This window comes from Symphodus melops, assembly GCF_947650265.1.
Source record: "Symphodus melops genome assembly, chromosome: 2".
In the NCBI taxonomy this organism is placed as follows: Eukaryota; Metazoa; Chordata; class Actinopteri; order Labriformes; family Labridae; genus Symphodus; species Symphodus melops.
Window position 1 is genome coordinate 13,314,472 of NC_136692.1, and position 25,561 is coordinate 13,340,032.

At 39.8% G+C, this 25,561-nt stretch overlaps 3 protein-coding genes across 3 annotated transcripts; 2 read left to right on the plus strand and 1 right to left on the minus strand.

Annotated features, from left to right (window-relative positions):
• Positions 1-1,415: 1,415 nt before the first annotated feature.
• gpank1 (G patch domain and ankyrin repeats 1) lies at positions 1,416-3,610 on the plus strand. Its single transcript, XM_079337950.1, has 4 exons — positions 1,416-2,288; positions 2,437-2,578; positions 2,662-2,737; positions 3,016-3,610. The coding sequence occupies exons 1-4, from the start codon at positions 1,851-1,853 to the stop codon at positions 3,455-3,457; spliced, it is 1,098 nt and encodes a 365-aa protein (XP_079194076.1). The 5' UTR covers positions 1,416-1,850; the 3' UTR covers positions 3,458-3,610.
• A 1,363-nt stretch (positions 3,611-4,973) lies between these two features.
• LOC306820393 (cytochrome P450 3A30-like) lies at positions 4,974-9,773 on the minus strand. The gene is made up of 14 exons (XM_079338215.1): positions 9,654-9,773; positions 9,392-9,485; positions 9,218-9,270; positions 8,997-9,096; positions 8,251-8,364; positions 8,077-8,165; positions 7,621-7,763; positions 7,399-7,526; positions 6,887-6,962; positions 6,612-6,772; positions 6,453-6,520; positions 6,017-6,175; positions 5,591-5,753; positions 4,974-5,469 (listed from the first exon to the last, which is right to left on the minus strand). The coding sequence occupies exons 1-14, from the start codon at positions 9,722-9,724 to the stop codon at positions 5,380-5,382; spliced, it is 1,509 nt and encodes a 502-aa protein (XP_079194341.1). The 5' UTR covers positions 9,725-9,773; the 3' UTR covers positions 4,974-5,379.
• A 102-nt stretch (positions 9,774-9,875) lies between these two features.
• Positions 9,876-16,554, plus strand: LOC306820651 (cytochrome P450 3A40-like). Its single transcript, XM_079338566.1, has 14 exons — positions 9,876-9,939; positions 10,595-10,769; positions 10,871-10,964; positions 11,616-11,668; positions 11,821-11,920; positions 12,006-12,119; positions 12,916-13,004; positions 13,104-13,252; positions 13,404-13,531; positions 13,614-13,689; positions 13,782-13,942; positions 15,314-15,540; positions 15,631-15,793; positions 15,967-16,554. Exons 2-14 carry the CDS (start codon positions 10,699-10,701, stop codon positions 16,054-16,056), a joined length of 1,515 nt encoding a protein of 504 aa, XP_079194692.1. The 5' UTR covers positions 9,876-9,939; positions 10,595-10,698; the 3' UTR covers positions 16,057-16,554.
• The last annotated feature ends 9,007 nt before the right edge of the window (positions 16,555-25,561 follow it).

Genomic DNA, 25,561 nt, shown 5'->3' on the forward strand with positions numbered 1-25,561 from the left:
AACGAGTTTTAATGAACAAAGTTTGTCAATAATAAACGTATAGCTACTCAGAAAAGGTGAAATGCTCGTCTATAAGGTTAAAACTAAATCAAACAAACTGAAAGCTATTAGTACATGTAAATCTTAATTATTGGCTGCTTCATGTGTCATTCCATATTTTATTAAGGTCTGATTACATGCAGTCCACATGAGGGTGCTGCTGGCTCTAAAAGTGTGTCATATTTTGTCAAGAGGACATTTCTAGCGTTTGAAGTTTGTCATGTACCTCAGAGGTAAATAGTGCAAGTAAATGTAATGATAGCTACAGACAAGTTACCCAGCAGATTAAAATTTAACAGTAAAACATAATTATAGTTTGATGCAGTGTTACAGAGAAACAATTCTGATCTTTGCTGTGTGATAATGTTTCTCATATGTCAAAGATTTAAAGCGACCGAATGAAACATTAAATGTTGCTTAAAATGTAAGCATTGGGACAACTAATCATTTAAACTATATTACTTAAATGTTGAACAGATAATGAGAAGGAAAGACAGTCTTTAACATATTTCTAAATATCTTTAGCTCAAAGAATCAGATTCTACTTGTGATCATTTTTATGAAAATAAGACCATTTGTCTGACATTTTTCCACTTCTATGAAATTTGAAATTAAAAATTTTACGCCATGGCATTTCATGGATATATTTTACTCTTTTTTTTTTATTTATTTTTTTTAAACAATTACTTAATTCAAAAATGTTTAATTCAAAACATGAATCAAGACTAGGGGAGATTATAGTCGAATTAAAACTTTTCCACAAAAAAAACAACAAACTGGAGCAAGGACAAAATAAACAACGGTCAGGAATCAAAACAAGAATTTTGATAAGTCAAACACAAATCTTTCTAGCAATCTGGCTATATATATATATATTTAGAAATAGGTAAAAGTATCTGAAATCAATTATTAACCAGAATTTATTTAGAACAGAAAGCTCAGTCAACTCTGGGAACTTAGTATGCAGTGTGGTAATCATTGAAAAACAGTGATTTCAGGACATTACATTACATTTCCTCATCACACAAGTTACACTCATCTATCAGTAATTTTAGTAACACAGCCTTAACATTTGCATACATTAGGTGTTTTTTTAAATATCTGAATTAATGGTAAGGGAACCGCTTTACACACCTTACTAAATTCACAAAGGATGTAAATTCTATTAGGTCACCATTAGAACATAATAAATCAGTAACAAACGTATTTTTCTCAACCCAGTCATTCTTAATTAAGGATTCACTATTGATTGTGATCACTTTATTGTTCCACAGAGTTGAACAATGAGGAGAAAAGTTATGAATGAATATCATTTTCCAGAGGCGGAGAATCTGACAAATAATACATTTTACTCAGGCGTGGAGCTGATTCAAAGGACATGTGAACATCCAGTCCGCTGGGTGGCAGTGTAACTAACTTATAACATTAAACAAACAGAGAAGAAATAAGGTCGGGGTAGGTAGAAGAAGCTATTGTTAAAGTTAAACATGAATTAATCTGTTTGTTTATCGGGTGAAAGTCGCATCCAGTTGTTGTTTTGAAGCGGCTCGGGTAATGTAATGAGACTTAAAGCTCTTAGTTGGGTTTTTTTAACAAGCTGACAAAAGACCAAAACATAATAATGGTGCTAAAGCTATACATTAGCCCACTGGTAGCCTGTAAACTGGACTTTTGAAAATGTAATGGAAAGATAATGATTTGTCAGTGTAACCTTGACAACTCCAACCACCACTACTAACCACCTGGGCTTGTTCATTCGCATCACATGGCTTTTTAAATGACACAAAGCTAGAGCTAAGAGCCTTGTTGTTATGGCTGGGATGGGCTTTACCCGTGCTAGTGGGCAGGATATTTTTAGCATTGAATCGACTGAACCTAGCAGCTCTAATACAGGCAGCGCCTTCAGTGGGGAAGAAGTAAGGCGGTTTTACGAAAATATAATAAAAGATGATGCTGATCAAGATGCGTCCAAGAGTACGAGAAGCAAACCAGTGAATGTCAGGGAGCAGCAGAGGAAGGGAAGGTCCGGGAGGAGACAGGGGAGAAGGGCTCGGGCTGCAGAGATGCTGCGGCAGCATCAAACTGATTCTGTGATCCAACAAGGGAATGATGATGAAAGAACAGAGACAAACAGAAGGTCGGAAAGGTCCATGGAGCTCCTCGGACTCAGGTTCCTGCGCTGTGCCCATGAGGGGGACATCTCAAGCCTCAGAGATCTGCTCTCAAAGGGGGTAGACATCAACTTCCAGGTACAGCACTTACTGCCCAGGTTGTATTGAAGATGGGAGGAAATAATGACTATGTAATTAATGTTATCAATCTTTATTTGTATAGCGTCAATTCATAACAAGCGTTATCTCAAGACACTTTACAAAAAGTTAATTGTCTTCCCTTTAGGATACTTACTTCTGGACTGCAGTGATGTGTGCAAGCTGGTCAGGACAAAGAGCTGCAGTGAAGCTGCTGCTTGAACACGGAGCTGCTTGGGTCGGAGTGGTTGACACAGAGGGCAGGGATGCCAAAGATTTGGCCCTTGAAGGTACAGCCATGCAAGTCTTACTAGCAACACACTCAATTCTGTGTGCAGTGACTTTGTTCTCATTCATATTGATTCCCCCCCAGCTGGCCACAGTGAGGTGTTGGACGAGCTGGAGAGCTATGGTAGAAGCACTCAGAGCGAAACGCAGCCTGACAGCAGGTTAGATCACTATTTGTAGCATAAAGCTAAATCCACTGTGAATAAAATGTCAATTAATTTATCCATGACCTTTAGGGGGAAAGCTCCATGTTTTTCTCTTTTTGTGGATCAGTTGCTTGCTATAATTTTCCATTATGAAAAGTTTTATTTCACAAAATATCTGTACAAATTTGATATTTGGTGTCACATGTTCATCACAATTTTTCAAAAGATTTGAAAACTAGAAACAGTCTCTTTAGCTAGTCACTAATAATGTCTCTTCCTCTGTTTGTTTCCAGTGCCCCCCCTCCTCAGTGGTGCAGCGTGTGTTGTAGCGAGTACAGCAACAGCCTGTCATCACATCTTTCATCCACTCTCCATCAGTTCAGTCTGCGACATCCTTCACCCACCCCGTACTACTGCCTCCCCCCCTCCAGCAACAGCTACAAGATGATGGTTCGAAGCGGTTGGAAACCAGGAACAGGGCTGGGACCAGAAGGAGAGGGGCCCAAACAACCAGTGCCGACAGTGCTGAAAAGAGATCAGACAGGCCTTGGGTATGGAGAGGCGAAAAGAGCAAAAGTCACTCACTTTCAAGCCAGGGATCACGACGCAGTGAAACAACCTTCCAAGAGGAAGGAGGAGAAAAGAGGGAAAGGACAATGGAAGGAACAAAGCAGGAGGAAGGAGCAAAATGAAAAGAACTGGGAGCGGGACTTTCGTGCCTCTTTTTATCTTTAATTCCTCTGTACAGTGATTTATATACTCCTATGAACAATTTAATATGAAGAAGTTTTGTACTTTTAGTTTTTTCGTAATTACAACTGTAAAGCTTTTTGTAAAGCAGCTGGGAGGGGCATCCCACAGAGTGTTATAATAAATGCATCTCCTCTACCTCAAAGCTGGCACTGTCCATTTATGGAATGGAATGATGTTTTGATACTACAGGTGATGATCAATGATCAATTGAGTTAATTTTTATCGTGAGTGTGTTGACTGAACGGCTTGATACGGTGTGTTTCTTTACACTCTAAGATGGAATGACAAGGTTTTGTTTTCATTTCTAGAAGACTCTTGAGCTTTATCTGATGAACCGTCACTGTGAAAACAGGCTGTGATTCATGTTCAGGGGAAAGAGACATTTATACAGTTTAAGACTTTTTTTTTTTTTTTTTTTGCTATAATCTGAATATGAATGAGACGATTTTTAAACCTAACAGAAAAAAACAACTGCTTGATTGAAAGGTTGTATCTTGTTTTCTCCGGAGTGATCGCAGTAATGTCAAAGTTTGAATGTGGCTTAACATTATGCAACTAGACAAACCAACAGTAACCTTTCCCTTTGTAACAGCTCCAGATACCTTCTTACCCAGTTTAGCACACCTTCATACATGTGACTGATGAGTCATGTGTGAAGTTTGCACCACCACAGTGTTCTGATTTATCAGCATGTAACTCACGCTTTGACCTACTATATTTAGGCAGGTAATACACTTATAAGTTTATGTTACATTTTATTGTTGGGGTATGTGTTGAGTCCACTCACAACAAGTTAGAGACCTTCAAACACCAATTGCATGTGGTTCGGACTTTCTACAGTACAGGCTGCAGAGCACTACCATCACAGCTTATATGGATGGTATGTTAATTGCACTGCACCAAGTGTCTTAGGTTTTGTCTGTCATTGGAGGTAATATTCGCCTTTTTATTTTTATCTTTATAAATCCCAGTGTTAAAAAGCTAGTTTGAAAACTAGCAACAAAGACTGGCTAGATAGATAGATAGATAGATAGATAGATAGATAGATACTTTATTGATCCCGAGGGAAATTCAAGCTACAACAAGTTCAAGGGAACTTATTGACAAGGAACTAATGAGTGTTTTGCTTATTTTTGGAGGTGAACTCATCTTTTATTTCAGGAAAATTGTGAGTTAGATTTTTGAGTCTAGACAGATGAATACCCTTTAATCAAAATGTAAAAGAGCAGGCATCACAAAGAATAATTAGACCAAAAGCACCATGAGTCTTCTGAGGTGAGTAGAAACATTTGTCATGTGCTCCATTAAGGGCAGTGAACTGTCATTTTATTAACATATTTACCAAAAGAATGTTAACAGTTGTTTCCCCGAGACATCTGCCACTGGTCACAGTGGCATACTTTTTTTAAACATCACTGAATGTGCTGTATTTAGATCATTAAATTAGACTATATATACATTCAGGACTTTTTGTTACAAAAACAAAACAAGAAACAAGTTATAACAAGTTATTTTATTGCTGAGAGCTCTAAGCATCTGCACTTTTGTTACTTCGTGTATGTCACAGATTCAGCAGGCCATCTACTTTATTAGGTGTACATTTATCTTTATATTTCATTTGATCATGTCGGCAGTGAAATGAGAGTCTGTTGGCAGTTGCCTCAAAGATTCAGAGGTTCCAGCGTGATAAGCCAAGACAAACACCATAATTCCCCGTGCTGTTATACTGTACATTAGCAATAACTGACCTGTCCAATCAGATTACTGGGTTTGAAGTTACAGGTTATCAAAATGTATAGATGAAAAATGTTGGTAGTAAACTAAAGAAGCATTTTAAGTTACTTATGTTACACATTTAAACGATGGCTCAACAACAAGAGTTGTTTCACTCTGACCAATCTGGTCTAGCTGCACTGGTTTGCTCGTGTCACCACCTTCAGTTTGATTGGATTTAATGGTCCAATGAGGCCTGCAGGGTCCATCTTCAAAGGGATCTAGGAAAAACATCAAATTCACTGAATCATAAGCTCTCTCTTAGAATAATTCTAGTTTTTATTGTGTAAAAGAAATCATGTTGACCATGTTAACCTAAGAATGCTTAAATAATGAAATTACCTCTGTCTCATCACAGACTGAGAAGCTGTATTTTTGCAAAACTTCCACCAAGGCCAGTTTCACAATCAGCAGAGCAAATCGCATCCCAATACAGTTCCTCGGCCCAGCCCCAAACGGCAAGTAAGTGTATGGCTTAATGTTCTGCTTGTTCTCCTTACTAAATCTTCGTGAAAAAAAATCAAAACATAAAAAATGAGTACTATAAGGAGCACTGGGTTTTAATTGGTTTCATCTGACTGTAAAAATGTTCAAAGCTTGAACAACTCATCATCTGCAAAATGACATTTTTGAAAGGACCTTACTTACCACAATTTGTTTAATATTTTGTAGCTCACTGTTTTAAGGAATTAAAAGTTGCTTCAGAGAATTATTAATAGCTAGTCTTTAAGAACAGTTAACAGTATAGGCCACAAATAAACTCTGTACCTGTCAGGTCTGAACTCTTCAGGCTCTGGCCAAAGCTCGGGGTCGTGGTGCAGAGCGTACACTGGAACCATCACAAGCATGTCTTTTGGGATTGTGATCTCATTGATCTTTACTGTTTCTTTAGCTACTCGTTCTAGACGTGCAATAGGAGGGTAGATCCTTTTGACAAAACAGGAGGAGATTTAAATACTGGTGGTTTTGACTTGAACAAAGATTCCATCCAGACCTACCTATCTTTGCAATAACAACAAAAGGTTTCTTTGAAATAAACTGATGAAATTGTTCTACTATCATCATACACACTAAGCAAACATGGTTTACAGGGAGAACAGAACATTATCATTTCAACAATTAGATGACTACAAAACAATTAAACAAAATTGAGAAAAATATCTAGGGATGGTCCAGCTAACTTGCAGAACAAAATGCTCTTTACCTCAAACACTCATTGACCACGCTGTCCAAGTACTCCATCTGCATCAGGGCTTCATACTGGACTGGACCCTGTAAAGGGGTTACATATAACAGTTTGATTAAACACAATGCAGAACCTAGATTCTTTAATAAATAATATTAAAAGAGAACAATTCAAAACCATATCAGGGAAGGTGTCATCTATCTCCTCCTGTAGGCGTTTCATGATGTTAGGGTTTTGGGCCAAAGTGTAGGCAAGGAAATTGAGAGTTGTAGCGCTCGTCTCGTAACCAGCAAACACAAACACGGTCACTTGGGATATGATCTCATGATCAGTCAGACCTGTAAGGGTGGACAGGATGCACCAGCAGGGAGTAAGATAAAAGGAGGCAGACTTTTTGGGGGGAATTCACAAGCATGCATTAGTGAATGTATTTGTGTGTGATGTTGCTTTACTTTTATTCTCCCCTTCTTTCTTGGATTTATTGTCAGTCTGGGTGTCAATCATACTTTGAAGCATATCCCCTGAATTCTGAAAACAGGTCAGTTAGTCAACATGTATTCAATTTTTATGATGGACTTAAAATTCCATGAAGAACATTTTTTTGTCTGGTTGAACGTTTGCAAAAAATGTAGCTGGCCAGGAGTGTACTGATCAAATTACTTAATCTTCATCTTTATCAGCAAAGGGAGCCTGCTCATTTGTCATGACAATAAAGACGTTCTATCCTCTTGCTCAGTACATTTTGAGCACATTAATGTTGCTGTTAACATGTCAACAGAAGCCACATAAAAAAAGTCCTTCAATATCTCGAGGAAACCAAAGCAATTCCATCTAATTCATGGAAATGTTCCTTTATTATGATATCATCAAACCCTATCTATCATGATATGTGTTTCCTATATAACTATAAAATGATGTCAAATTCTATCCATCTATGCCATCCCAGGGTGTGTTTTGTGTAAACCTTTTTTGAGTTTCCATTGCGTTGCTGCCTGATCTCCTTCAAATACATTTTAAAGAAATTAGTCGAGCTCTTGGAGAACAATGAGAAACCCATTCGCTCCAAGAGCGGAAGAAGAAATGGAAAACACCCTGAAAAAAAAACAAAGTAATTTACATCTCTAAATGAAGACAGACAACTTAAAATAATTATTCAAAATAAGACAAAAGGTGTCATGGATAGTACCTTGGAAAAGAAAGAGAGGTATGGGGAATCTGAACAGCTTCTTGGCATGCTTGATGAGTGGACTTGAGGGATTGTGAATTGTGTCCAAATCCACACTGAATAAACAGCTCGCCATCAGATCCAAACTGTATGATCCAAAGAAGCTGGAATACATACAACGTATGACTTCGCTATGTTTTCTCCACAATTTCTTCACATTTTGGCAAATAGTTATTTTTTAAATAGTAGTTTCTTTCTTGCTGGAAAAACTATAACCAGTTCCATGTGTTTGCATTGAGTATGAATCTGTTAGCCTGTCTTAGCCCAAATAGTGGAAACATAGCTACAAACATAACTGATTTTTCGTGTGGCTATCTTAGCTAATGTTCGTTGTAAAAAAATAGATTGGCATAAAAACAATAAAAACAAGGTCTTATTAATGAAACATTTGGAATCTCTAAAACATGGTATACTCACTCTTGTATAGCAATAATTTCTTCATTCTGTGCCTTGGACTGCATCATGGCTGTCAGTTTGCTTGAGTGATGTTTCATGATGCCAAAGAGCTTAGAAAAAATAAGAAAAATTAACAAAAGAAAAATACAATTAAATCTTAAGTCTGAAGAAGTTGGGAAAATATTAAGCTGATACCTCCTTTTGTCGCCCAGAGGTGAAATTGGGAGAGAGGATGTTGCGTAGTCGCCTCCATGCATCATCCTCAACAATAGACACTGCGTCATAGAGTTCCCCATTAAGACGGAAGTTCTAAAGAGGCATCAGAATGCAGCGCATGTGTATAAGTACACTTGTTATAACAAGTATCTCCTGATGGAGATTTGGCAACTCTAGCATGTCACACTTTCAAAAACAGTCAAAGTAAATCACATTTTGTTCCCAGCTAAAACATGCAGGATTCTGTTCCACTGAAACAGTTATGAGCTTGAATATATGCTTTGTAAAAAAAAAAAAAAAAGCTCTTATTTTTAACGTCATAGATAACCTTTGATGCTTTACCTTGGGGAAACTCTTTGTGATGTATTTTTAGCACTACTCTCTCCCTGGCCCCCGAGCTTGTCTTGCTCACTGTGTTTCCAGTGAAATCATAAAAATATGTTAAGTGTACAGTACATTTGATTGTATGTCAACTAATCTTAGTACATACTATCTTTCTTATATATTCCTAAGGAATTCGTTTTGATTCTTTTTGTCTGGATTTGTTGTTCCATATATGATCATACAAAAGTTTAAAAAGCCATACCCCCTTTTTCACAAGGTGTAAACCAATTTCCTGTCTAAAGTGGACTTTCAACAGATGAACAAAGATATTAAGTCATGTGAAAGTTTCCTATTGTAACAAAGTCTTTTTGTTTAATTTTGCATGTTAATTATGTCCTCACCCGTCTGTTGGTAAAGTAGGTGAAGCACTCCTTCACCAGGATGGTTTTCAACATGTCAGGGTCCATCACAGCCAGCATGGGCTTCTTTAGCTCATATACACTGGACATGAACACAAACACACAGAAATGACAGCTTAAAGGGTCAACACGACACAATTGTACAACACTTGCTTGTTGTTAGATGCAGTTCTTATATTTTCACTTTAGTAGACTAGACTCACCCCCATATTCTCCCAAACATCTTTGCACTCAAGTTGTCATCTAAGTAGTAAACCTTGAAACATAAAAACATTAAAAAATTATTTATACTCTCTTTTTTTTTAACCCTTCTTTGTCTGTGACTTCAAATAAACAACATAACGAAATGAGTGATATAGATATTTATATATGCATACATTGTTGAGCCTGCCAATTGTGCCAAAATACATAATTGGCTTGTTGACTGGGATCCCCAACTGCTCAAATATTCCATAACTAGAGTAGCCATACCTGTGAAGAAAGAAAACACGTTGGGTTTTTTTAAGTCACCAAAATCCTCTGAACGTTAACTGTATAGCAAAACGGGGTAAATCATGTGCTGTTAGTGTCTTCCTGATTGTCACCATTTCAACTGAACAAAGTACACATACTTAGAGTGAATGAATCTGTTTTCCTTACTTGACAAACAAGCAGATAAATGTAATCAGCAGGATCCATGTTTCTACAGATAAAAGGGGAAGGCAGCCCATGTTTCTCCTCTGTTCGATCAAGTTGTGACCACATTAGTTCAGGACTACACTGAACTGTAAACAAGTCCAGGGGGCGTGGCTTATTCTCACTTTGTTACTTGTTACATAACTACTGAGGTCTCTCACGTCCTCGTGAGTAGCTCGGAAGGATAATGCATCACACACACACACACTTCTGAGAATATGTCTGGACATGAGATTGAACAAGAAATTAAGTAAGGATAAACGTTATTGATAGCCCAGCGGAAGAAATGTAGTTGTTACAGCGGCTAAAAAAACAGTTAAAAAAACAGCAACGAGTAGGTTTACATTAATTAAATAAAGGAAGAAAAATACAATAGAATTACATAATTCTAGGCATTAACTCTATGTAGGCTACACTTTCACTTGTGGAAAGACAGATCAGTTAAAAGACGTTCTGTGTGTTGCATTAATGATGTTGATGATTATTTTACAAAAAAATAAAAAATACAAAAGAAATGTTTCAGCAAAAAACTAATTGAGAACCACCCCCACGATAAAAAAAAGTAAATTTTAGGTTTCTATTATGCCAACATACACCAGAAAATATCGTGTTAGCCAATTATATATTTTTAAGCTTTCAAGCATTCAAATATAACATACAAAAATATGACCATTTGAAAAAAACAAAAAAACAATTTGTCTTTGATAACACCTAATGCATATTTCATGACCTATGAATGTGCTCATAACACAGTAATATAAAAAATTAGATCACAAAATGACAGAGTCACTGAGGCCTAAGCTAATAAAACAAGATACTAATAAATGCTTCTTGGTCATTTTCTGTCAATAATTTACTTAACATCACCTGCTGCCATTGGTTAACCTCCCACACACTTCCCTTAGTCACGCAACAGGTCTGTGCAGTAGGACATAAAAGCCTTTAGTTGTTTTGTGGGGCATCAGTTGAACCTTTGCTGCCACTGACAGAAGAGGGAAAAGTTGCAGAGATGGGCTACCTGCTGTACTTCTCAGCTGAAACATGGACTCTCCTGGTCGCCTTTATCACACTATTATTTGTGTAAGTCTTTAAAGAGTGTCTGGTCCACTTGTGCTGTGTGTGTTCTCGTTTCCATGTATTGGTATTATAAAAAATCTTCTACAACTGTTTTCTTTACACAGGTATGCTATTTGGCCATATAACACTTTTAAGAAAATGGGCATCCCTGGTCCCAAACCAATCCCTTTTTTTGGCACTATGCTGGCATATAAACAGGTTGGTAAATGATAAATTACACTATAGAGAATACAAAAGTGTAGTGGCTCAGTGAGGTCAATATTGTACAAAGACCTCCTTAAGAATGTTTGCTTTAAAAGTATGTCAGGTGTGGCTCAGTGTACAGTGTTTTCTTATACACAGTTGAGTTTTGTTTTTTCTGAAAAGTTAAGATAAATAAATTAAACAGATCAAGTGCTTCCAGCCTTTGGATGTCTTTACTATAAAAAAAATGATTTATGATAGGTGGTGTATATTCAAAAATTTCCACTATTTTTACAGCTTTGTTTTTAGCACTCTCCATGTTAAACAGAAGAATGTGGTGGTGATAATTGAACAATTAGGTTTTACTCTTTATTCGTGAAAGTTCATTTTACTATCTAAACAAAGTTTAGTTAATTTTTTTCTTTGATCCCTCAGCATTTCAAAATGTTATTTGGTTTCATTTTAATAGTGTTGTTTCAGCTTTACTGTGATAAAACAGTGATGATGATATTATGATAATTAAATTCACGTCAACAAGTGTTATGTGCAGACTCCAGATTATCCTTTATGCTCTAGTTATTGTTTCACATATTTGAAAAATATTTTCTCATCCTACAAATATCTGGCCATGATAATAATTGTGTATATTATTATTCTTGTACCAAGGGCTTCACAAACTTCGATGAAAAATGCTTTAAGAAGTATGGGAAAACATGGGGGTAAGTCTGCATGCTGGATCCAATGTGTGTGTGTGTGTGTGTGTGTGTGTGTGTTTATACATATTATGTATTTCGTTTTCCCTAGAGCTACTTGTACATACAGACACATCTCTTTTTTTATTGTTTCTTTTCACATCATATATCGTTCTCAGGATTTTTGATGGTCGTCAGGCTGTACTATGCTTGACAGATCCTGCCATGATTAAAGCTGTTCTGGTAAAGGAGTGTTACTCTCTCTTCACCAACCGCAGAGTATGTATACTAAACATAAATCTCCTTCACTCTCATATTACAGTGGCTGCTTACTGACTCAACTTTCTTTCTAACTTTGTGACAGAACTTCTATCTGAATGGAGAACTGTATGATGCCGTGTCTATCGCTGAGGATGAGCAGTGGAGGAGGATCCGTAGCGTCCTCTCCCCTTCCTTTACTTCAGGGAGACTGAAAGAGGTAACTTCACGTGATTCCCCCGCACAGCATTGGCTGGTGACCTAACACAATTATTAATATTTTTAATCTAAAAGAGTTGTAGTCGACTGAAAAAAAACAGTTGAAAACATAAATAGGTAATATTATTTTTACATGTGCCCTCTATCTTTTCTGACCCCTCAGACATATCCTGTAATAATTTCTAAGTATTTAAAACAGACTGTTTTGAAAACAAGTCACTTTGTTACCACTTACTAGTTTGTGGACTGCCATTTTGAAACCTCTATGCATTGTTGCCATCACCATCTTTGTTGTTGGCACAATATTCTAATAATCAATAATAATTGAACTTGGGGGGGTGATAGCCCAAAAAGTTAAGCTTAGTCTGTGAAACATGCTAAAGTGACTCCTGGCAGACAGCTACAAACTCCTCTTCTTAGTACTCAAAGCCATCATGTTCTGTCAACTTAAAGCCTTAATGTTACCCACAACCCAAACTCCAGTTGTCATTGATGGGAACATAAGCTAACACAATTCAAATTTGTTTTGCATCATGTTCTAAAAATGGTTTATGGCATTTAAATATGGTGGTAGGCAATGGGGCATATCTGGCTATTGGATAAACTGCAGTCTTTTAAAAAACTTAAATATTGGCTCAGCTTTCAGCCTGGTTGAAAATCACAAAACCAAAGGAAGCATTAAAAGAAACAGGAGGATTTTCACAGTGTAACTTTTTTTTTCTTCCAGTTTTTCATTACCATTGTTATACCTGTATATAATTGTTAATTCTGTCTATCTGTTCCTGCCTGTGATGTAGATGTTTGAAATCATGAAGCACCACTCTGCTAACCTCATCAGTGGCATGAAAAAGAAAGCCGATAAAGATGAACCCTTGGAACTAAAGGAGTAAGAACACTTACACTTCACATTAACGCTTAATAATCCAAAATAAGTTTTAAAACCAGGAGTTAAAGTATATCTGTGACATGTTTGTGTGCTCTTTAGGTTCTTTGGACCCTACAGTATGGATGTAGTAACCAGCACAGCTTTCAGTGTTGACATTGACTCACTAAACAACCCCTCTGACCCGTTTGTCGCTAACATCAAGAAAATGCTGAAGTTTGACCTTCTCAACCCACTCTTGCTCATTGTTGGTATAGAATTCACTTTCTTAGCTAAAACTAACCTCTAATGCGTCTGTGCTTCAGGCGGATAGTAAATTAAAAATATCTGTTCTGTGAATGACTACTGTCAGTTCAGTCACTGCATGTTCTGTGTACTTTATAACTGTGTTGCCTTTTGCAGCTTTCTTTCCATTTATGGGCCCGGTATTCCAAAAATTTGAGTTTTCCTTTTTCCCTACATCTGTAACGGACTTCTTTTATGCTGCGCTGCAAAAGATTAAGTCTAATCGAGAGACCACCAAGCAAAAGGTAAGATCTTCTGTGCATGTGTGTATGTACCGTACATGAAGAAGACAAATATAGAGCTATTCTATCAAACATCTTCTTTTAGACTCGAGTGGATTTCCTTCAACTGATGATTGACTCTCAGAAGGACAATGACATCAGTGGAGCAGTGCATGAAAAAGGTAGCAAACTATGCACAGCCATGTAGTACATACATGCATCTGAAAGCAAAACTCAAAGTAATAATACATATTTGTCCTTACTATCTCCATAGGTTTGAGTGATCATGAGATCCTTTCTCAAGCTATGATCTTCCTCTTTGCTGGTTATGAAACAAGCAGCAGCTCTCTCAGTTTCTTGTCTTACAATCTGGCCACAAACCCTCACATTATGAAACGACTGCAACAGGAGATCGACTCCACCTTCCCTAACAAGGTATGCTGGTAGTAGGGAGAGGACAGCATTTGAGTTGGCAGTAAGGGAAAGAACTAAATATTTTAGTGCTGTTTTCTTGGCCTCCTGAGAGGAGAGGAATTCACCCCAAATCGATAATTAATTTGTAAATCACAATTTGCTTCAAGGGCTTGACCCTTTTTTCACACATATGTCTATTGCATGAATTAATTTATATTAATTAATTACATGAACTCTATTGGTTTATTAACTAGAAATACATTTAGAGTTGATTGACTAGAAATGTACAGATAAGTGCACCAACATACTGTTTGGGTTGGAAATCAAATTTGTCAAACCATTGATTATTATGGTGTTGTTTATAATCCAGGTGACATATTAGTTATCCGAGTTAAATATCTGAAAGTACAAAAAAATAAATATGTTTTTATCTATTTAAAGGAAAGTTGTAAACATATTCTCAGGGTAGCCTAGTGCTATGGTCAATCACACTTCAATTGGTCCAGTGTTCTGAGATTACTTCAATATTTGCATTTTACCAATTTACAAAAAAATCTACTTACTAAACCAGTTTAAATGATAAAACTTACAGTTCACATACCCTGTATAGTATTTCAATTGTCTTCGTGAATAGATGTTTTTAAAACATGGAAGAAATAAACAGTTTGAGACTGGAATTAGGCTTCTTGGTCTATCGGGGAAGAGGTTTTTTTTTTTAAGATACATTTTTGGGCTTTATGCCTTCGTTGTAAAGACAGGAAATCGGATAGAGTCAGAAATCAAGGAGAGAGAGAGAGAGGGGGAGAGAGGGAAACCAGCCACAGATTAGATCTGAATCTGGGCCCTCTGAGGACTACAGCCTCTGTACATGGGCTGTGTGAACTAAACGGTCGGCCACTGGCACCCCTATGCTGAAGAGTTGAATCAAACGATTAACCTGCTTGAGATGAGGAAATGCACAACTCATAAATATCTACTTACAGAGTAGGTTGCACACAGCGCTACATGCACATTTTGCTGAAAAACACAATATATAAAGTGAACAACAGTTAGCTGTTTTTCTTTGGAATACTTTGTTACAGTCAGAGCTGGACGAGCTACTCCATTTGGTGGCCTTGATCCTATTCTTAGTGACACTAATAGTCTACTCAATTAACCTTATGTTGAATACAGACATGGGAGGGATATCAGTTTTCTGAGCTTACCCAATAAAGAAATTCAAGAAGCTATTGCCCTTTCATTACAACCAGCAGTGTTTACCTTCAGCACATATTAAAGGTCCTTCCTTTGCCTTATATGACAAAGTGGAGGTCTTCTCCTTAATAGAAGAATAAGCAAAAGTAAAAATTCTTGTAAGTCTTTTAAAAGTGTATCTCTGTGATTTTTTTGAAGGCTCCTGTGGAGTACCAGGCTCTGATGCAGATGGAATATTTAGATAGCTGCATCAACGAGTCTCTCCGGTTGTACCCCATTGCTGCTCGCCTGGAGCGTGTTGCCAAGTCATCTGTAGAGATTAATGGCCTTGTGATACCAAAAGGGATGGTTGTTATGGTACCCACATGGCCCATTCACCGGGACCCTGAGGTGTGGCCCGAACCGGATGAGTTTAAACCTGAGAGGTGAGGAAATAAACGTCTTCAGATCCTTCAGGTGTGATGCTCAATTCTGTTATTAATGATTTGTTTTTGTTGGCATGTGTGTACCCACAGGTTCAGTAAAGACAACAAGGAGCATATTGATCCATACACGTACATGCCTTTTGGGGCTGGGCCAAGGAATTGTATTGGGATGCGGTTTGCTCTGGTGATGATGAAACTGGCAGTGGTGGAGGTCCTCCAGAGGTACAACTTCTCTGTGTGCAAGGAGACCGAGGTGAGACCACAGATGTTCCACTGTCTAAACATTATTTATTTCCAGTTTGATAGTAATATTGAAGGTTATATAATGCCCAAGTAATTGATAAGCTATCTGTTTGTTGCATAACATTTCTACCCTTTGTGACAGTGCAAGGAGTTTTATGCCACTTACGTGTGGTTTTCTTTCAGATCCCCTTGGAGATGGATGCACTGGGCCTGCTGGCGCCAAAACGACCCATCCAACTCAAGCTGGTGCCACGACCAGAGGCTGCAGCCTAAAACACACTTAAAGATAATCGTTTAGTCCTTTTGTAATCATATCTTTTAATGTTGTTCACAGAGAAATGGTAAAAACAACATTTCCCTTTACAGAAGTAGAAAGAGAGAACATTCAAACACATGCTATATATTTGCATTTAAAGGTTCCTATAATTCACTTTGGTTCTTCTTCTATTCTGTAAACTGTAGTAAATTCTCTACTGATTTTTTTTTGACAACTTTAGTTTTTTTCTGTGGAATCAGATAAATACTTTTGCAACATTTTAAGTGCAAATAAATCATAAAGATGCATGAAATATATATTCAATGGAATGAAAATGTATTGATTCCTGGAGAAAATTCACAAGCCATGAAGAAGTTTTTCAAACACATTCATAAAGATTTAAAAAAGTGTTATATTTTGCTGTCTAAGCTTTCATCCTTGTTGGTCTAAAAGGTCTTGACTAAAAGAAAACTTGTAGATTCTGTGTAAATAATAAAGAACATTTTCTTAAAGAAGCCTTATGTTATGATTTGGGTTTTTGTTAGTGTGTGCACTTTTGTTGTTTGCTTTCCCTGTTTGTCTTCTCCTCCTGTGTGCTCCCCTTCCCCTTGATTACAATTTGTTTCAGCTGCACAACCAGGTGTCACTCATTCCACGTCTCGTCAACTCCTCCTCTTAAGCCGGCTCTCCACATGCAGCCGGCGCCAGAGTATTGTCAACCCTCCGTGGTATCAAACCTCTAAATCAGGCTTCCTTGTACTTTGATGTTCCTCGTGATTTACGTGTACTTACCCTCTTCGTGTTCTCTCCTCGTCAGCTCCCAGTCCAGACCTACCTGCCCCTTCGTGTCCTGTCGTCTCATCGTGTTCACTTGGATTCCACCTCACGCGTGCTGGATTAGGGTTTTTTGAGAGTCACTTGGATTATTGTCTACACTACGCACCTGAGCTTGGACTCTTGCTCATTATTGTCACCAGTGTCACTTTCCCTATTTATAATAAATTATTGTTGTTACCTGATCCTTGGTCTCGCGCTTGGGTTCTATTCTGGTTCCGTAACAGAATACTCTGGCCAACATGGACCCAGCGGACCAGGATTCAGAGATTAGTGTTAGCTCCCTTCAGTTCGCTCTCTCCTCTCAAGGAGCCATGCTCGGGCAGCATGACCAGGCTCTGCGCAAAATGGTCGAGTCACTGCATTTGATATCGACAAGCCTCAGTCGTGTTGAAGCGCAGCTAAACCCCGTTCAACCGACTGTTACTAACCCTGTTGTTCCCTCTCCCAGCCAGGCCCAGCCTCGTGAACCGTTCGTCCCTGCCCCAGAGAGATACGACGGAAAGTTGGGTGATTGTAGAGCTTTTTTATTTCAGTGTGCACTTGTTTTTGAGACTCAGCCACTCACTTACGGCCACGATCGTTCCAAGATAGCTTATGTTCTCGGGTTGCTATCGGGCAGAGCTAGGGCGTGGGGAACAGCCTTCTGGCACAACCCGCTAACTAGTCACGTCAATTACAAAGGTTTTTTCGAAGATATGATTTCTGTTTTCGATCATCCCGTGGCTAGCAGAGATACTGGGGATCAGCTGCTCAGCCTTCGCCAGGGTTCACTAAGCGTTGCGGAGTATTCCATTGATTTTCGCACATTAGCAGCAGAGGTAGGCTGGGATGATCAGGCCTTGCAGGCGATTTTTTCAAAGGGGTTAAACGGAGCAGTTAAAGATTGTTTGGTGGGCCGTCCTGAAACTAATAACTTACAGGAATTAATAACTCTGGCTATCAAGATCGATAACCGCATCCGCGATAGGGAACGAGAGGAGCCCAGTAAAACCCCTGTTAAACCCCTTTTGCTTCCTGACACTAGTTTTACTCTGAGAGATAGTTCTCGTTCAGTTGTTACACCAGAGGTCCCTATGCAGTTGGGACGCAGCCGGCTAACTCCGGCCGAGAGAGACCGTCGCTTCAAACATAGATTGTGTATCTATTGTGGTGAAGGGGGACACCGCTTGATTAACTGTCCGGTTCGGTTAAACTAGGCCACTCACCAGTTTCAGCCGGGGTTCTGGTGAGTAGCGCAACTGTTCTTAATTCTCCCCGTAAACGTGTAAATTTGGAAGCTACCCTGTTAATTAACAATAAACCACTGTCATTGTTAGCTCTTGTTGATTCAGGTTCAGACGCTAACTTTATTGACTGCGAGTTCGTTCGTGAAGCCGGTATTCAGGTTCTCCCCGTTTCCCAGACACTAAGAGTTGATGGTTTAAATGGCCAGTCGCTAGCTCAAGTTGTGAGTGAAACCCCCCCGCTATCGTTGCTGTTGGCAGGTAATCACAGGGAGAGTTTAGCTTTCCACATTATGCCCTCATCTCATGCCCCCATCGTCTTAGGCCTCCCGTGGTTGCAGCTCCATAACCCACAGATTGATTGGTCCAAGGGTAAAATTACAAGCTGGAGTGAGTACTGTCATGCTAAATGCCTTACTTCAGCATCACCCTCATGTAAGACTCTTGGTGGTACTAAGTTTCCGGAACCCCCCGACTTATCTTCAGTGCCCTCAGTTTACCATCATCTAGGAGAGGTGTTTAGTAAGGAGAGGGCTCTCACCCTTCCTCCTCACAGGCCTTACGACTGTTCAGTTGACTTACTGCCGGGTGCCCCGTTTCCAACCAGTCGCCTGTATAATCTGTCAGGTCCTGAGAGAGAGGCCATGGAGAGCTACATAACAGAGTCCCTCAATTTTCGTCCCTCGTCTTCTCCACTCGGAGCTGGTTTCTTCTTTGTCGATAAGAAGGATAAGACTCTCCGACCATGCATTGACTTTCGAGGCCTGAACAATATAACAGTGAAAAACAAATATCCCTTACCTCTCATCAGCTCAGCTTTTGAACCGCTTCAAGGCGCCACCATCTTCACCAAACTGGATCTCCGTAACGCCTATCATCTGGTTCGTATTAAGGAGGGGGACGAGTGGAAGACAGCGTTCAACTCTCCTCTAGGACATTTCGAATATCTCGTAATGCCGTTTGGTTTAACCAATGCTCCTGCGGTGTTCCAAGCCCTTATCAATGACGTATTGAGAGACTTTTTGAACCACTCTGTGTTTGTTTATTTAGACGACATTTTGATTTTTTCTCGTTCACTGGAGGAACACATTGGTCATGTGCAGAAGGTTCTGCAAAGACTATTAATGAACAAACTCTTCGTGAAAGCTGAGAAGTGCGAATTTCATACCCCCTCAGTCTCTTTTCTAGGATACATTCTGGAGAGTGGTCAGGTTAGACCAGATCCTGCAAAGATCGAAGCTGTCATGGAGTGGGAGACACCAACTTCTCGCAAGCAGCTGCAGAGATTCTTGGGCTTCGCTAACTTTTATAGACGTTTCATCCGGAACTACAGCCAGGTTGTAGCCCCCCTCACAAGACTAACCTCTCTCTCTGAACCTTTCCTGTGGTCTCCTGCTGCACAGGAGGCGTTTGCTGACCTAAAGAGAAGGTTTTCTTCAGCACCTATCTTGGTGCAACCAGACATCCAGAGACAATTCATCGTGGAAGTGGACGCGTCAGACATTGGAGTGGGGGCAGTTCTCTCTCAGAGGTCTTCCTGTGACCAGAAACTCCATCCGTGCGCCTTCTTCTCCCGCAAACTATCTCCGGCTGAGAGGAACTACGACGTGGGAAATCGGGAGTTGTTGGCGGTGAAGTTAGCCTTGGAGGAGTGGCGGCACTGGCTAGAGGGTGCTGAAACACCATTTGTGGTCTGGTCCGATCACAAGAACCTCTCCTACATCCAGACAGCCAAGAGGTTGAATTCTCGTCAAGCCCGGTGGGCGTTGTTTTTTTACCAGATTCCATTTTACGGTCGCCTACCGACCTGGGAGTAAGAACATAAAACCAGATGCATTATCAAGACAGTTTGATAGAGACAAAGAAACACAAAAACTATTGACACGATTCTTCCCTCATCCTGCCTGGTGGCTTCGGTGACATGGGAGATCGAGTCAGCTGTCCGTAATGCCTTGAGGGATCACCCCGACCCCGGTGGGGGCCCAGATAACTGCTTGTTCGTTCCTGTTATTGTCCGTTCTCAGGTTCTTCAGTGGGGACATTCATCCAAGATAGCCTGTCATCCGGGTGTTTCTCGGACAACGGACCTGCTCAAAAGACATTTCTGGTGGCCATCCATGAACAGGGACATTAAGGACTATGTGTTGGCTTGTTCTGTGTGTGCCCGGGGCAAGGCGTCACATCGGCCGCCGGCGGGTCTGCTTCATCCCCTCCCTGTTCCGGGTAGACCATGGTCTCACATTGCGTTGGACTTCATCACCGGTTTACCCCCCTCAGAAGGTAATACTGTCATACTTACCATTGTTGACCGTTTTTCTAAATCTGCTCATTTTGTTGCACTCCCTAAATTACCCTCTGCTTCCGAGACCGCTGAACTGCTCACAGTTCATGTCTTTCGGTTGCACGGTATTCCCTCTGACATTGTCTCCGATCGAGGTCCCCAGTTTACATCACAAGTCTGGAGGGCGTTCTGTCAGGCACTGGGAGCTACGGTGAGCCTCTCTTCAGGATACCACCCACAGTCCAACGGCCAGACTGAGAGGGCTAATCAGGACGTAGAGGCTATGCTCCGTTGTGTTTGCGCCCAGAGACCAGATAAATGGAGCCAGCATCTGTCATGGGTTGAATACGCCCACAACTCCCACACATCCTCGGCCACAGGTATGGCACCGTTTCAAGTTTCTCTTGGTTACTTACCCCCGTTATTTCCCAGTCAAGAACAAGACATTAACGTTCCCTCCGTCCAAAGTCACCTGCGACGGTTACGCAGGACCTGGAGGGAGACACGAGCCGCATTGTTGAGGACTAGGGAACGGAATCGTAGGTTGGCTGATCGCCACAGGGTTCCGGCACCTACCTACACGCCAGGCCAAAGGGTCTGGTTGAACTCTAAAGACATTCCCCTTAGCGTTTCCTCTAAAAAGTTGGCCCCCCGGTTCATTGGTCCCTATGAGGTCTTGGAGATAGTGAATCCCTCAGCGGTACGTCTCAGACTTCCTCCTGCACTCAGGATCCACCCCACATTCCATGTGTCACAACTAAAACCGGTTAACACCAGTGAGTTTAGCCCTCCGGCCGTCACCCCTCCACCCCCCCGACTCATCGATGGCCATCCGGCCTTTACGGTTAACAAGGTGATGGACGTTCGCCGCAGGGGACGTGGTTTTCAATTTCTTGTTGACTGGGTTGGTTATGGTCCAGAGGAAAGAAGCTGGATATCTAGAACTCTGATTTTAGATCACTCAGTAATTCGTGACTTTTATCGGGACAATCCGGGAAAGCCGGGTGGACCGCCAGGAGGCGGTCGTTGAGGGGGGGGTACTGTTATGATTTGGGTTTTTGTTAGTGTGTGCACTTTTGTTGTTTGCTTTCCCTGTTTGTCTTCTCCTCCTGTGTGCTCCCCTTCCCCTTGATTACAATTTGTTTCAGCTGCACAACCAGGTGTCACTCATTCCACGTCTCGTCAACTCCTCCTCTTAAGCCGGCTCTCCACATGCAGCCGGCGCCAGAGTATTGTCAACCCTCCGTGGTATCAAACCTCTAAATCAGGCTTCCTTGTACTTTGATGTTCCTCGTGATTTACGTGTACTTACCCTCTTCGTGTTCTCTCCTCGTCAGCTCCCAGTCCAGACCTACCTGCCCCTTCGTGTCCTGTCGTCTCATCGTGTTCACTTGGATTCCACCTCACGCGTGCTGGATTAGGGTTTTTTGAGAGTCACTTGGATTATTGTCTACACTACGCACCTGAGCTTGGACTCTTGCTCATTATTGTCACCAGTGTCACTTTCCCTATTTATAATAAATTGTTGTTGTTACCTGATCCTTGGTCTCGCGCTTGGGTTCTATTCTGGTTCCGTAACACCTTATTCTGTAGGTGTTCATGTTTTTATTTTTTATTGCATTGTATAGAATATGGGCCTGAAAAAAAATTAAAGGAAGTATTCAAACACTCTGAAGTCTCACTAATCTAAAGGTAATGAGGGAACTGTCATGACACTGATCAAGTAAAATGTTGTATAATTATACTGTATATGTTGATCTGTTTGACTCCAAATGCTACAACTTTTAATATCAGAATTATTATTCCATATATTATCCGTTTCGCTTTTACCATCACCATTGTTTGAAATGATAATAATAAATATTTTGTGTCCACTTACAGAAACAATCGACATGTTTACACTGGTTCATTTTACAAAATCCATTTGAAGCAATCAATGACCCAAAAAGGAACAGGCTAAGCCTAGGCTTATTTCTGCCTTTCCTAGTCCTTAATATAACACTGGTATAAGCCAGAACATCAGCAAGACATAAAACAAGACAAAAACAAAAGCCAATGAACTCTAAATTGTTCCTTAATTCTTTATCATTTGATGTAATTATTAATTAATTTGCATTTCATGTTCTTAGTGAAACTCTGTACAAGTATGACACAATTTCAACTTCACGCTAAGGCTGTTCCATATAGTTTGACTCTCAAAGCTAAGACAGATCTTTATTATATGTTGCAAAATATAACATACATGAACCTCTTAAATTATAATAATTAAACATGGTTGCGAATCAACAGGAAGACTTTATTTCTAGCTTGATAAAGTCATACACAGTAAAGATTTAAGATAAGATGACCTTATAAATAAAAAATGAGTAGAATCATACACTGCTAAAAATAAATAAATAAAGAGAACACTTACCGTAAATTCCGTACTATTGAGCGCACCTGGATATAAGCCGCACCGGCTAAAAATAAGTAAATAAATGTATTTGTACATATATAAGCCGCACTTGATTATAAGCCGCAGGTGTCCACGCTATAACAAGAGCTATTTACACAGACGTAGGCTACCGGTAACATCCGCAAATACTGTAGCGTCCGTACGGACGTTAAAGGACGACGAGAGCGTTCAATAATAACTTTTAATAACCCGATCACTGTCGGCCGTGACCACGCCGTTTACAGCAGAGAACAAAACCATAACTTGCCGTAACAATCCAACTCTCTCCCCCAGCGTTCTCTCATACAGCCACTCAACACGTTCTCGCTGGTGCATTCACTGACTCTCCACATAATCGGAATTATGAACACATTATCAACTACTGACTTTACAACATGAACCGTTACAATACGAAGCCTAGCCGACGGTGTCTGTAACACGGCTGAAGAAAAAGATGACCGTAATATATTTCACAAGAAAAAGTCCATCCATTCACTGCCTCAGAATGACTTCATTACTCACTTCCTCAGTCTCTGTTGTCGCTGTCAGTGTCATCTTAACGTGCAGCAGCTCTGTTAGCTTCTTTGATAGCCAGGTCGATCGCCGTTAACTTGAAAGCTGCATCATATGTATTTCTCCGTGTGTTTTCCATCATGAGGGTGCGTGCATGAAGCGCAAAATGACTGATATTAAGATCCGACGTGACGAAGTCAAATGTTTTTGCGGCAAAAGCTCATTGTCCCCCATAAAAAATCCATGCATTAGCCGCACCGGAGTAGAAGCCGCAGTGCTCGAAGTGTGAGAAAAAAGTAGCGGCTTATAGTCCGGAATTTACGGTAATCAACACAATGTAATTCCAAATCAGTCACACTTCTGTGAAATCAAATTGTCCACTTAGTAAGCAACACTGATTGAGAATTAATTTCACATGCTGTTGTGCAAATGGAATAGACAACAGGTGGAAATTATATGCACTTAGCAAGACACCCCCAATAAAGGAGTGGTTCTGCAGGTGGTGACCCCCAGACCACTTCTCAGTTCCGATGCTTTCTGGCTGATGTTTTGGGCACTTTTGAATGCTAGCGGTGCTTTCACTCTCTTGGTAGCATGAGACGGAGTCTACAACCGACACAAGTGGCTCAGGTAGTGCAGCTCATCCAGGATGGCACTTCAATGCGAGCTGTGGCAGGAAGGTTTGCTGTGTCTGTCAGTGTTGTGTCCAGAGCAGGAGATGTCTCCATCTCCTTCTATAATATTTTCCAGGCCCGACAGAGTTGCAGCAGATGGCTGTTCATCATGAGCCTTGCTCTGTTCAAGGTTTCTATTTATTAAAAGGTAATGTTTCCCTGCCACTTTGCTCAATATTGCTGAGGTCTTTGTAAATGATATAATAAAAAGTGCAGTCTAGACCTGTTTTTACAGTGTTTTATGAATTGGTGCGATACAAATAAAGACTGGTTTAATTTAAAAGATTTAAGAGCAGAAACAAAATAGCATCTTTTTTTTAGAACCCTAGAACCTTATTTCTGCTTTTTTTTTTGGTAGACAATCCAAATCTGAATATTATCAAAAAAAATTTTTTTTTTTAAAAAGAGCAGCTATTTTTTTCAAACTATGTGGAAAATGTTCTTAAATCATTGTCAAGATTTGCAAATTTTATTTGTCGATTGAGGTTTTTTTTTAACCAACATTTTTTATTAAGCTTTTCCAATGTTTTGTACAGAAAGAAAAAAAATATTTTTTTAACTTTACAATTACTAGATACCAGACACAGTGAACATTAACACTTCTCCCCTTTGAAAGCCACGTATAAAATGGCACGAAAACAACATGCCTAAGACAAGTGAAACATGTTTTCCGAGAAATCTGTGTGCCAGTGTTGACTATGTGCCTTTGAACGCTTCATGTCACAACAGCGCACTCACGTGGTTGGTCTGGTTTTTTTTCTTTTTTTTTCTAAATGTACACCCTCCGGCCCTTTCATAGATCCATGATCCGAGTTTTACATCCATCTTGTTCTTTCCATGTTTATAAACAGACGGTAGAGATAAAAAAAAAAGAGAGAGAGAAAAAAATCTGAGGTGGGCAAACCAGCTATGGCTGTAGACACCACATGTTCTTGGGGGCTGGGATAGAGAAAAACTGTGCAGGCTTCTAAGTATTTCAACATTCAATGATAATAGACAAAGCCTGCTAATTAAATTCACTTTTTAAATCATTATCAGTAGGTAAATAATAAGAAACAGTTCCAATCAATACAACAGCTGATTGGTCTGTTTCAACTATTTATGCCTTGTCCAATTCCTAGAAATATATGTTATGACGATGATGATCCACAATCGCGGAAAGACACTAAAGTAAAGGCAGAACTTGATCACAAATCTCGAGATACTTCGGCTGCAGTTTTCTGATGTGACGTCACCAACTGTAGCCTATCAACCGAGGCGTGAGCATGTTGCGTTCAGGAAAGAGAAAGTGCAGCTATGATGCCCGCAATGTTGTCAACTTATATTTTACTAACATGGTTTGTCATATTCAACTTAAGCCTACTTAAGATACAACATGGATGTCAGTCGATAACATCATCAGTCTCAAGATTTGGCGTCATTGCCTTCACTGTAGGCTACTCTCTGATATATTCTTCTAAACAATAATATTTTCTTCATTTAATTAGAAGTAGCGAATCTTGTTTTAGTAAAAGTTAGTGTCATTTTCCTTTATTTAAGAAGACAGCGGACTTCACCCTC